Raw genomic sequence first — 14,251 nt, 5'->3', positions numbered from 1 at the left:
AGAAACATTGAAGGTCCTCTATGAATTCATGCTGACCTCAGGGATCGAACCACAGCCACGGGTGTGCATGCCGGACACCTCACCACTACGCTGCTTAAAAACAACAAACAACTGAGGTGAAATGTCCAATTTCGGTACTTTAGCACTTTCAAAAACACTATTTGAAGAAAATATCCTCTCTTGGTGTTGTGTTTGTGTTGATTTTATGGAAGGTGAATGCCATTCGGCCTATGCAATTTGGGTGGTTATGAATAGCCAATTTAATACAATGTATTGCATTCCACTGTAAAGTGTAAGCTGCACATTTTGACATGTGGGCGGGGAATGTGCAAAGGGGTGGAGTCTTGCGTGGCTGTGGGCGGGGCATACATCGCTGGGTTTTTGATTTTCGAAATGCAGGCAGGTATGCGGGGGTGGAGGTACGGAATGGAAGCATGTATTGAAACGTGAAGATGTTAAAGGCAGGGGACCCAAAACCATAGGAACATAATGTTGTCTCGACGTCAGCTGTGACAGCGAGAAGCAGATTAATCTAGAGAAGATGTTGCCACACATATGAGAGACTTCAAGGGATCCAAAATGTGGCTAAACAAATAGAGACTCACTTCCAATGAATACATAGATCTGCATTTTGTGCATTTTATTCTGCTGCCAGCGTGGTTCTAGGAAACATATTCCTCTCTTAACAGAGTTGAAGTATTGGAACATATACAACTTTGTGATCTCTCGACTTGTAGCAGCAGCCAGCAATTTCTCACATGCCGTGTTCATTCGCTGGTGCAAACTCCTGCTGGTTGCTGCCACCAAAGCCATCCAACCTCGCCCTGGAAACATCAAGCCCTGATATTTATTCAGGAAGCTGGTTTGATAAGGGCACCACCAAAAATCCAGGCAACCTGGCTTAAGTGCAATGGGCATTAAGTGGCAGGTGTACTCCCTTATTGAAAGCAAGAAAACTTTGCATAACAGTCTAGGCATGGGGTTCTGCATCCTTTGGCATGCCAGATGGTTTGGACTACAGCTCCCATCAGCCCTAACCATCATAGCCAAAGGTGAGGGGTCACGGGAGTTACAGTTCAAAACATCTGGAAAGCTACAGGTTGCAGCACCTTGGATAAGACTTGGTACAGGTCACAGAGTGCATTAGGCAATCTTACTAACATGACATTGCTAACATAGCTGACATGGTTACATTCTGCAACAAGGGTCAAACACTGACAAAATTAGTGCCCTCCATAGAGGGATATATATACGTTGCTACGGGCAGCCCACAGGAAGAAGCAACTGCTCCAGGACTCTATGTCTAAAGAGGACAGTCACTGCTACGCAGTGCTGTGTGGACGCAGACACTATTTTACACTGCATCAGACGGTTAAGTAATGCTACGGATACAAAAATAACGTTGTTACTGTTACACTATTTACAGAAACATTGGGCCTCATTACAGGTTTGGCAGTACGGAAATAAGGGCACCAGTAACAATGTGGCGGCACCCGTTTTGGACCGCCAAACTGAGAGTTTGCCGGTAGGGGCATGGAACTCCCGGCAGGCCTGACAGTGCTTCAGTGTGCCCATTTCCGTGGAGTCCTACACTGTTTTCTCTCCCTGCCATAATATCTCGGTGACACCGGGAAGTCAGGCGGTGGAAAGTGTTACAAGTTTCCGGAAACCTGCTACTTACCAGCAGGTTTTACCGGCAACCCCGTAATGAGGGTAATTATCTGATCAGACACTGAGATGCCAGATGCCACTCCTTATTGCACAGAAGACCCCTGCCTTTCTGCTTATTGCAAGAGGGCCCTAACACTGTTCCCAGCGGCACAGTGGGGTCCTTGGCTGTCACATACTGAATGTAGGGGTCCAGCCCTTCTGCATATTAAACTTAGGACCTACCGTCGCCACAGGGGCCTTACACTGCAAGACTTTGCTTACATGGTATCAAGGCTGCTGCACCCTGCAAGCAGGGGCTCAGTACAAGCACATATTCCGAGGAGGGTTCGTACCCCACTGCACGTTTCACATGAGATCATGGTTGCACTCCTACAAAAGTGTCCTCATGGAACATCTCGATTCATTACTTCTTGCAACAAACTGTTTGAATAATACTTGTGGAACCTTTTAGGTAAAATGGGAGTCATTGTAATGCACATCAGGTCAATCACATTGCTCAAAATGACCAGCTGCATCATGCATTAACCGATCAAACTGCCCGATATGTGCAATTAAAGTGGCCCACACTTGACAGATGGACCGGCCCACCATGCATTAGCCCATGTCCTTAACTGCCAGCCTGCAGGGTATCCTAACAGCACTCCACTGTGCACAGTAGACCCATGCTTGTGTTGCGGAATGAAATGCAACAATGCTCCTTTACAGAGAGGGGACACACACGCAGTCAGCACAATAAGGTTGCCTGCTGTCTTGATTAGATCCCAACATTTCGGTCCTAAAGTGTCTCAGGGTCTAAGGACAGCTTTACATGGTGTTGTGCATCCAAGGACCTAGAATTGCCCCATATTGCACAGAGAGTCCTGCACCTGCTGCATATCACACAGAGGGGCATAGAGCGTCTGCATTGCATAACTGGATCATCTACAGCTAGGTAGGGCATAGACTGGTACTACATTGCTCCATGTTCCGTTGCAGATGTATCACTGCTAGGTTTGGCACAGAGGGACAAACACTGGTGCCTATTACACAGAAGGGATTGATACGTCCACATATTGCACGGATGAGTCCAACACTAATGCATATTGCATAGCTTTCAAGTGGCCCCTACTTGGAGTGCCTGATCCTCATTTTACCCTTGTGTTCGGTAGAAAAAGACCATATAATTTCTGCAGTAAAATATGTTTAGTGTCTTTCAACAGGAGGTTTAAGGTGGACCACTATTTATACACCAGAAGACCAATTCTAGGATATCACACAGAAGGGTCGGATAACACCACATATTACACGGGTGGACTTAACACTACTTTGTACCACATTGCCCAGAGAGGGCTGACACAGATATGCATTCCCAAGAGGGTCCCATCTCTGCTTTATGTTGCAGAGAGAGCCCACTATGGCTGTGCGGTGTAGAGAGCAGCCAGACATTCAGTACAGAGCCCAGAAAAGCAATAGAGTTGGCAGTCACAACTTCACACTGCCATGAAGGGCAATGCCTTGCAACATAACAGACAGAATAACCCACCACTGGCCCGTTCGGCAGAGAAGCACCCATCAGCCGTTTCATTGCTAGTCAAAAGGGGCAGACACACTGACACGCTCTCCAGAAAAGAGGAGGCCAATGTTCCACACTGTCACCACAAGCAGAAAATCCAACTTGCTGTCCGAGCAGGAGACTGCATTGTGATAAATAAGATACAAATCCATTCCCCATTTGCCTCTCGTTTGTAACTGAACTAAACACACCCTCAATCTAAAGAGGTGCTCAAGCCTTAGCTAGGAAATTGCTCATCCCACAATTTACTGTCAGATAGATTGCACTTGGTTTGTCTCTGATGTATATCTATAGCCTTGAAAAAGCACCTGTTGCGCGAAACACATGTCGACTGAGCATTATTACTGGATACCAGAATACATTTACATTTTTCACAATGATGTCACTTGTCCACTTAGTAATCTGCACAGGAAATTGGCATTCATGTGCAAAGGTCTCCACAGACAAAAAGCATTTAAGGATAAGGGACTGCTAAGCAATTTTTTCAGCCACGGCTTGAATTCGCCTTTAGTCTAACTCCCAATGGTATGAGCAGACGTTGCAATGATAATTGACCCATTCAAGGAATGTAAATAGGTTACACTGAACTAATACAAAGCACAACTCTACTCCTCACCTCCTCAACCTAATGTTTCTTCCTCACTCTACTGAACTCGTCTCTTCATGGTATGCCATGTTGCTCTGGATCTCTCTATCTCCGTATTCTCTCACATTTTTGCTATTATCTTAATGCGTCTTAATTCCCTCACAAAATCCTCGCCTAGAAATGTTCTGTTTTCCCCTTTTAACTTTTATAAATCGTTAAGCTCCCAACACAGTTTCCCCGCCTGCATGCCCCCAATTCAACGCATCCTCTTGGATTCTGATGTTTTCCTGGGCACGTTCAGAGGTGGGATCAGGATACTGTGACTCGGTACTGGAGAATAAGAGGTTGAGCCATGCGATATCCTTCTTAAGTTCTCTGTCTGCGGCTGCAAATTATTTAGGATATCAGAAGGAAGACAGGTCCCTCTAACATGCCCCCTTTTCTGCAGCCAAAAATGACCTTTGATGAGGATCTCATCTGAGCGTAGATAAGATTAAAGTTCAGTGACACAAAAACACAAGGAAATATTAAGCTGTCAGCATCAGGAGCAGGCTGTGTCTCCACCTCTTTTCCCCCCGATTCTCCCACTACCGCACACTCCGATGTGGAGAAGAATTCATTGTTATATCTGCCGTTGAGTCAGGGGCTGCCTTTCTAACTCGGCCTCCTCTGGGTGTGGCTGAGCACATCTGCGTAGATCTTGGAGCGAATGAACCTTGGGTAGGAGTCCTTTTCCATGAGACTGCGTACTCTTGCTTGAGCCTGGTCGAAGCAGTTGGGCGTGGCCTCAGACAGGTTGCTCTTCGTCAACTCGCGAGTCTGGAAGTCAATATTTACCTGTAGGAGGCATACAGAGGTATTGGGTTAGAGAAAGTTGAGCCGCTGCGTGAAGAATAACATTCCAGCCAATCAAAGAAAGTAACCCTAATTCATGGCTTGATCACTTATGTTTCTTTGTTTCTTTGTTTTATTTATTGTGTTATTGCCTGTACCTACTCAACCTTATCATACACAAGAATCACAAACTACCTCCTTCTCCTGTCCTGTGCTCTAGACCAACATTAGCTAATAACTGCTGACACTCATACCAACAGACAGTCCCAAACAATACTCAACCTTAGACATAAAAAAAAAACGAATGTAAACAAATGTTCTTAAACAATATATGGCTGTATGGGTAACATATTGGAAACCCACAATTACAAAAAGGGGCAAATGAACCACCCAATCAGAGAAAAAAAGCAAAACAAGTAACTACCATGATGAAGTAACCATTGGCACATAGAATTCTGGTAATTCATCTGCCGTAGGTTCCAGAATGTCCCCAGAAAATAAGTGATTGTTGTTCCTCCTACCTACCTTTTTTTAAAAAGGAATGCATAGTTCCATTCTCCTAGCTGACCGGGAAGGTAGATGTTTTTTTCCCTAAATGGCTGGTCGAATCTACAAGTAGAATTATTAGCCCCAAGGAGCTGCCATTCATTTCTTACGATTCTCCATGAAGATCCCTTTAACGGTCAATAACGCCAGGTAATGACCAGCTCAATGTTTGATCAAGTGTACCAGACGATCCTCTCTCCCTCAAATGTAGCCAGTCACAGTTGTTCCTTTTCCCCCCTCTGGCACAGTGTCAAACTCTGAGTACTGCCTGTCTATGCAGACACAGTAAAGGTTCCTCTGCATGTTCAGTGTGAGCCGATCAGTATTCGAGTGTTAGCAGGATTCAGCATGAGTAAGGAGGCGGGTAGACTCTAGCTAGGCAGCTGTGATTTGCTATGGCACTCGTTGTGCTTGCACACGTGGGTCTCTCCTAGCTTCCGGCCCCAGTTAAAGGGGCGCTGTAGCTTCTGGCTCCAGTGGAAGGAACTGTGCAATCTTTAGTGACTTGGATGTTACCTTTTACCTATGGAGCTCACGTATCATTAGCACCTGGGAAATCTGCACAGCCAATCCATGTGCACAGAACGCAGGTCTATTCACAGAGGAAAGCGAGTTCTGCTCTGCTGGCCGGCTAATTCTCCCCTGGACATCGATTTGCTGCATAGTACAGCCCCACTGCCTGCTGGCTCCGGACCACGCGCCCCTTAAACCCACCCAGCCACCTCTTCTGCTTCTGCTCTAGCTCTCCCCACTTTCCCCAATACCAGTTCCACTACGAACGGACTCCCCCTTCCCTTGCCTTCCACTCCACAATTTACCCCAGCCCCCTACTTACCTCCCCTCAGTCTCCTTTTTTTTAAGCTAGGTCTGCTGCCTGCTCTCGGATTCCCTCTTCTCGTCTGACTGCCATACAAACAGAGTAGGGGCTCCATTTACATATTTGCAATCTCAGGTTTATTTTTTGTGAAGCCTTAGGATGCACGCTTACCGTGTTCCATTGTTTTGCATAACATTGGCCCGTAAGACTCCGGCATTTGGCCGAGGGCGCCTATATCTATGTCCTCTTGGGCCATCCGCGGTGGCAATGTCCAGTCACCCTCTCTAAAGGCCATCGTTTTGTTCTGGGCTGCTCCAACCAGATAAATCCCCCAGAACATGTATAAGGACAGTTTCAGGGCCTTTCAACCTTTTTCAACTGAAAGGCGTCTCAAGGGGGCCCCAGGAACTGCTCCCACGTTGCCAGTCAGTAGTCTTATAATACAGCAATAGATTCATTTCTATATTATTTATTTTCTGAGGCTTAAAATGTGCATTTTGCAGAGGTCGCGTTACAAGCTTCATTTGCTGGAGCCCAGGTCATCACTTGAAGTGGAGGCCTGAAGGGCTCCATTTACACTCTCGCCATGAGTGAGATCTGTCTGAGGATGCTGGCCACCATCTCACTACTACATTCCCCCTCTCTACTCTCAACATGAGCGAGATTTGTCTGAGGATGCTGGCCACCATCTCGCTAGTACATGCTCCCTCTTCACTGTCGCCATAAGCAAAACCTGTCTGAGCATGCTGGCCACCATCTCATTACCACATTCCCCCTCTACACTCTCGCCCTGAGCGAGATTTGTCTGAGGATCGCCCTGAGTGAGATTTGTCTGAGGATGCCGGCCACCATCTCAGTACCACATTCCCCCTCTACACTCTCGCCATGAGTGAGATTTGTCTGAGGGTGCTGAACACCATCTCACTACTACATTCTCCCTGTACACTCTCAACCTAAGCGAGATTTGGTTGAGGATGCTGGCCTCCTCACTGCAGCTACATTCTCCTTCTCCACTCTCACCCTAAGCGAGATCTGCCTGAGGATGCTGGCCTCCATCTAGCCACCACATTCTCCCTCTCCACTCTCGCCATGAGCGAGATCTCTCTGAGGGTGCTGGCCACCATCTTGCTACTACATTCTCCCAGTACACTCTCGCCCTGAGTAAGATTTGTTTGAGGGTGCTGGCCACCATCTCACTGCCACATTTTCCTCTACACTCTCACCCTGAGCGAGATTAGGTTGAGGATGCTGGCCTCCTCACTGCAGCTACATTATCCCTCTCCACTCTCGCCATGAGCAAGATCTGTCTGAGGGTGCTGGCCACCATCTTGCAACTACATTCTCCCTCTCCACTCTCTCCCTGAGCAAGATCTGTCTGAGGGTGCTGGCCACCATCTCGCTATCAAATTCTCCCTCTCCACTCTCGCCATGAGCGAGATCTGTCTGAGGGTGCTTGCCTCCATCTCGCTACCACATTCTCCCTCTCCACTCTCGCCCTGAGCGAGATTTGTCTGAGGCTGCTGGCCTCCATCTCGCTATCACATTCTCCCTCTCCACTCTATCCATGAGCAAGATCTGTCTGAGGCTGCTGGCCTCCATCTCGCTACCACATTCTCTCCCTCTCCACTCTCGCCATGAGCGAGATCTGTCTGAGGATGCTGGCCTCCATCTCGCTATCACATTCTCCCTCTCCACTCTCGCCCTGAGCGAGATCTGTCTGAGGGTGCTTGCCTCCATCTCGCTACCACATTCTCCCTCTCCACTCTCGCCCTGAGCGAGATTTGTCTGAGGCTGCTGGCCTCCATCTCGCTATCACATTCTCCCTCTCCACTCTATCCATGAGCGAGATCTTTCTGAGGATGCTAGCCACCATCTCGTTATCACATTCTCCCTCTCCACTCTCGCCCTGAGCGAGATCTGTCTGAGGATGCTGGCAACCATCTCGTTATCACATTCTCCCTCTCCACTCTCGCCCTGAGAGAGATCCGTCTGAGGATGCTGGCCACCATCTCGTTATCACATTCTCCCTCTCCACTCTCGCCCTGAGCGAGATCCGTCTGAGGATGCTGGCCACCATCTCGTTATCACATTCTCCCTCTCCACTCTCACCCTGAGCGAGATCCGTCTGAGGGTGCTGGCCACCATCTCGTTATCACATTCTCCCTCTCCACTCTCGCCATGAGCGAGATCTGTCTGAGGGTGCTGGCCTCCATCTCGCTATCACATTCTCCCTCTCCACTCTCGCCATGAGCGTGATCTTTCTGAGGATGCTGGCCACCATCTCGTTATCACATTCTCCCTCTCCACTCTCGCCCTGAGCGAGATCTTTCTGAGGATGCTAGACACCATCTCGTTATCACATTCTCCCTCTCCACTCTCGCCCTGGGTGAGATCTGTCTGAGGATGCTGGCCACCATCTCGCTACTACAGTCTCCCTCTACACTCACGTAATGAGCGAGATCTGTCTGAGGATGCTGGCCACCATCTCACTACCACATTCCCCTCTACACTCTCGCCCTGAGTGAGATCTGTCTGATGATGCTGGCCACCATCTCGCTACTACAGTCTCCCTCTACACTCTCATAATGAGCGAGATCTGTCTGAGGATGCTGGCTACCATCTCACTACCACATTCTCCCTCTCCACTCTCGCCCTGAGCGAGATCTGTCTGAGGATGCTGGCCACCATCTCGTTATCACATTCTCCCTCTCCACTCTCGCCATGAGCGAGATCTGTCTGAGGGTGCTGGCCACCATCTCGCTATCACATTCTCCCTCTCCACTCTCGCCATGAGCGAGATCTGTCTGAGGATGCTGGGCACCATCTCACTACCACATTCTCCCTCTACACTCTCTCCCTGAGCGAGATCTTTCTGAGGATGCTGGCCACCATCTCGTTATCACATTCTCCCTCTCCACTCTCTCCCTGAGCGAGATCTGTCTGAGGGTGCTGGCCACCATCTCGCTACTACAGTCTCCCTCTACACTCACGTAATGAGCGAGATCTGTCTGAGGATGCTGGCCACCATCTCACTACCACATTCCCCTCTACACTCTCGCCCTGAGTGAGATCTGTCTGATGATGCTGGCCACCATCTCGCTACTACAGTCTCCCTCTACACTCTCGTAATGAGCGAGATCTGTCTGAGGATGCTGGCTACCATCTCACTACCACATTCTCCCTCTACACTCTCTCCCTGAGCGAGATCTTTCTGAGGATGCTGGCCACCATCTCGTTATCACATTCTCCCTCTCCACTCTCGCCCTGAGCGAGATCTGTCTGAGGATGCTGGCCACCAACTCGTTATCACATTCTCCCTCTCCACTCTCTCCCTGAGCGAGATCTGTCTGAGGGTGCTGGCCACCATCTCACTACCACATTCCCCTCTACACTCTCGCCATGAGCGAGATCTGTCTGAGGATGCTGGGCACCATCTCACTACCACATTCTCCCTCTTCACTCTCGCCCTGAGCGAGATCTTTCTGAGGATGCTGGCCACCATCTCGTTATCACATTCTCCCTCTCCACTCTCGCCCTGAGCGAGATCTGTCTGAGGATGCTGGCCACATCTCGTTATCACATTCTCCCTCTCCACTCTCGCCATGAGCGAGATCTGTCTGAGGATGCTGGCCTCTATCTCGCTATCACATTCTCCCTCTCCACTCTCGGCATGAGCGGGATCTGTCTGAGGATGCTGGCCACCATCTCACTGCCACATTCCCCTCTACACTCTCGCCCTGAGCGAGATTTGTTTGAGGGTGCTGGCCTCCATCTCGCTACCACATTCTCCCTCTACACTCTCGCCCTGAGCGAGATCTGTCTGAGGATGCTGGCCACCATCTGTTTATCACATTCTCCCTCTCCACTCTCGCCATGAGCGAGATCTGTCTGAGGGTGCTGGCCTCCATCTCGCTATCACATTCTCCCTCTCCACTCTCGCCATGAGCGTGATCTTTCTGAGGATGCTGGCCACCATCTCGTTATCACATTCTCCCTCTCCACTCTCGCCCTGAGCGAGATCTTTCTGAGGATGCTGGCCACCATCTCGTTATCACATTCTCCCTCTCCACTCTCGCCCTGGGCGAGATCTGTCTGAGGATGCTGGCCACCATCTCGCTACTACAGTCTCCCTCTACACTCACGTAATGAGCGAGATCTGTCTGAGGATGCTGGCCACCATCTCACTACCACATTCCCCTCTACACTCTCGCCCTGAGTGAGATCTGTCTGATGATGCTGGCCACCATCTCGCTACTACAGTCTCCCTCTACACTCTCATAATGAGCGAGATCTGTCTGAGGATGCTGGCTACCATCTCACTACCACATTCTCCCTCTCCACTCTCGCCCTGAGCGAGATCTGTCTGAGGGTGCTGGCCACCATCTCGCTATCACATTCTCCCTCTCCACTCTCGCCATGAGCGAGATCTGTCTCAGGATGCTGGGCACCATCTCACTACCATATTCTCCCTCTACACTCTCTCCCTGAGCGAGATCTTTCTGAGGATGCTGGCCACCATCTCGTTATCACATTCTCCCTCTCCACTCTCTCCCTGAGCGAGATCTGTCTGAGGGTGCTGGCCACCATCTCGCTACTACAGTCTCCCTCTACACTCACGTAATGAGCGAGATCTGTCTGAGGATGCTGGCCACCATCTCACTACCACATTCCCCTCTACACTCTCGCCCTGAGTGAGATCTGTCTGATGATGCTGGCCACCATCTCGCTACTACAGTCTCCCTCTACACTCTCGTAATGAGCGAGATCTGTCTGAGGATGCTGGCTACCATCTCACTACCACATTCTCCCTCTACACTCTCTCCCTGAGCGAGATCTTTCTGAGGATGCTGGCCACCATCTCGTTATCACATTCTCCCTCTCCACTCTCGCCCTGAGCGAGATCTGTCTGAGGATGCTGGCCACCATCTCGTTATCACATTCTCCCTCTCCACTCTCTCCCTGAGCGAGATCTGTCTGAGGGTGCTGGCCACCATCTCACTACCACATTCCCCTCTACACTCTCGCCATGAGCGAGATCTGTCTGAGGATGCTGGGCACCATCTCACTACCACATTCTCCCTCTACACTCTCTCCCTGAGCGAGATCTTTATGAGGATGCTGGCCACCATCTCGTTATCACATTCTCCCTCTTCACTCTCGCCCTGAGCGAGATCTTTCTGAGGATGCTGGCCACCATCTCGTTATCACATTCTCCCTCTCCACTCTCGCCCTGAGCGAGATCTGTCTGAGGATGCTGGCCACATCTCGTTATCACATTCTCCCTCTCCACTCTCGCCATGAGCGAGATCTGTCTGAGGATGCTGGCCTCTATCTCGCTATCACATTCTCCCTCTCCACTCTCGCCATGAGCGGGATCTGTCTGAGGATGCTGGCCACCATCTCACTGCCACATTCCCCTCTACACTCTCGCCCTGAGCGAGATTTGTTTGAGGGTGCTGGCCTCCATCTCGCTACCACATTCTCCCTCTACACTCTCGCCCTGAGCGAGATCTGTCTGAGGATGCTGGCCACCATCTCGTTATCACATTCTCCCTCTCCACTCTCTCCCTGAGCGAGATCTGTCTGAGGGTGCTGGCCACCATCTCGCTACTACAGTCTCCCTCTACACTCACGTATGAGCAAGATCTGTCTGAGGATGCTGGCCACAATCTCACTACCACATTCCCCTCTACACTCTCGCCCTGAGTGAGATCTGCCTGATGATGCTGGCCACCATCTCACTACTACAGTCTCCCTCTACACTCTCGTAATGAGCGAGATCTGTCTGAGGATGCTGGCTACCATCTCACTACCACATTCTCCCTCTACACTCTCTCCCTGAGCGAGATCTTTCTGAGGATGCTGGCCACCATCTCGTTATCACATTCTCCCTCTCCACTCTCGCCCTGAGCGAGATCTGTCTGAGGATGCTGGCCACCATCTCGTTATCACATTCTCCCTCTCCACTCTCTCCCTGAGCGAGATCTGTCTGAGGGTGCTGGCCACCATCTCACTACCACATTCCCCTCTACACTCTCGCCATGAGCGAGATCTGTCTGAGGATGCTGGGCACCATCTCACTACCACATTCTCCCTCTACACTCTCTCCCTGAGCGAGATCTTTCTGAGGATGCTGGCCACCATCTCGTTATCACATTCTCCCTCTCCACTCTCGCCCTGAGCGAGATCTGTCTGAGGATGCTGGCCACATCTCGTTATCACATTCTCCCTCTCCACTCTCGCCATGAGCGAGATCTGTCTGAGGATGCTGGCCTCCATCTCGCTATCACATTCTCCCTCTCCACTCTCGCCATGAGCGGGATCTGTCTGAGGATGCTGGCCACCATCTCACTGCCACATTCTCCCTCTACACTCTCGCCCTGAGCGAGATCTTTCTGAGGATGCTGGCCACCATCTCGTTATCACATTCTCCCTCTCCACTCTCGCCCTGAGCGAGATCTGTCTGAGGATGCTGGCCACATCTCGTTATCACATTCTCCCTCTCCACTCTCGCCATGAGCGAGATCTGTCTGAGGATGCTGGCCTCCATCTCGCTATCACATTCTCCCTCTCCACTCTCGCCATGAGCGGGATCTGTCTGAGGATGCTGGCCACCATCTCACTGCCACATTCCCCTCTACACTCTCGCCCTGAGCGAGATTTGTTTGAGGATACTGGCCTCCTCACTGCAGCTACATTCTCCGTCTAATCTAAAAGTTGTTTGAGGTTTAGTGTCTACATGGATGGGAAATATGTGACTAATATGCATGACCTGGTGATGCGGCCGCCTTTAGAATTGCTGCTGTTTTCTGGTATGCTGTTCTTGAAACATTAAAAAAGTAGAGACTAATCACCTTTCTTAAAGCCTTTGCAGAAATGTCACCAGGAGCCATCGCAAGTGAATTATTTGCATTCCTTGTATGTATTGCCCAATGTATTTTTATGACATTGATTGTATCTTGCAGAATGCTCTCTTCCAGAACCTAGGTTTCACAGGTTGACTTCTGAAACTCATACATTTATTTCTGGATTCTGTTCCGAATGTCCCTTTAGTAGCTCATAAAAATGTCTGAATGCAATGTTTTATCTCTCCAGTGCTCAGTTGTTAAACCCACCACATATGGAGAGGGATTAAACTCACATTGCAGAAAAATTACTAAAGGCTGTCTAGGGAACCTTTCGGACTGTTCACGAGCTTGATGGTCATAGTAAGCATCTGGTACTTCACGAGACCAGATGTTTTACACTCCCACCAAATTCTGAATTTAAGAACTGGACATGCCTACTTTTGTGTTGGGGAAGTTTCCTCCGCACAAAAGCAGGGCCTGCTGCAGCATTAGCCAGGGACGTCATTTCACCAAAATGCCAGGGGTAGCGGAACTGACATCACACGACCCTTGACCCCTGATGACATCACATGAAGTGATGTCATTTGACCCCACCCCGAAGTGATATCGCGACCTTTCAACCATTGACAAAACAGGAAGTGGCATCACATAGCATTGTACACTACGAAAAATATGGTTACCATATCACTGTAATGTGATGTACATTTCATGCAAGAATGGATCGCCATACGTAGCGTTAAGATCAAGATCAGTGTGTATAGGCCCATATTATCAAATTACTGTGAATGCAAGTAGACGTCCATGACCAAATGATAATGATGTATTATTAAATAGCACTTACGATTAAGCGCTTTATATCGAAAAAATATACACCCGATATCATCCAACCTGTGGCGGTACTCATTTATCGACCTCAGAAGGATGAAAGGCTGAGTTGAGGTGCTTAAGAACAGACTAAATCAGTGACTCACCCCCTGAAGTGTCCCTGAAATAAACCTTTAATGAGTCTAGCAATTATTGTATAGATATCCAGAAAGACACATTATTTGGTAGTCCTATACTTTCTTATTTAGGGTCAGTGCTGAAAGTGTTAGACTTGTGGCACTCCTGTTCTTATTTTTTTTTTTAAAGTGCCTGAACAAGAAAGTCAGCCACTACAGAAGTAAGGAGCCCAGGAGCTTGCATTACAAAAAACAGGATTTTTTTTCTTTTTTACAGGGGTTGCCAGGAAGACCCCAGAGGTCGCAGGGAGCCCTCAGGGGTCGCAGTTGCGACCTCTGGCGACCCCTAAATGACGTCCCTGGCATTAGCTCATGCAGTAATCCTCATGCAGTTGTGTGGAGTTTCTCCCTGGACTCATCGGGGACGGCAAAATGGGGAATAACTGAAGGGCCTGC

The 14,251-nt window shown here is 49.4% G+C and overlaps 1 protein-coding gene across 2 annotated transcripts in view; it reads right to left on the bottom strand.

Annotated features, from left to right (window-relative positions):
- Window positions 1-613: 613 nt before the first annotated feature.
- The window catches only part of RGS8 (regulator of G protein signaling 8), a 343,646-nt gene continuing 330,008 nt past the window's right edge, over window positions 614-14,251 (bottom strand). For both annotated transcript variants that reach the window (XM_069641418.1, XM_069641417.1), the window contains exon 5: window positions 614-4,646. In XM_069641418.1, the coding sequence (XP_069497519.1) occupies window positions 4,464-4,646 (183 nt within the window). In that variant the 3' untranslated portion in view covers window positions 614-4,463. The remainder of the gene's footprint in view (window positions 4,647-14,251) is intronic.

Source organism: Ambystoma mexicanum, chromosome 1q, assembly GCF_040938575.1.
Source record: "Ambystoma mexicanum isolate Mex_15411 chromosome 1q, UKY_AmexF1_1, whole genome shotgun sequence".
Taxonomy (NCBI): domain Eukaryota; kingdom Metazoa; phylum Chordata; class Amphibia; order Caudata; family Ambystomatidae; genus Ambystoma; species Ambystoma mexicanum.
The sequence above is the reverse complement of the archived record's forward strand: the minus strand, read 5'-3'. Positions and strand labels throughout refer to the sequence as shown.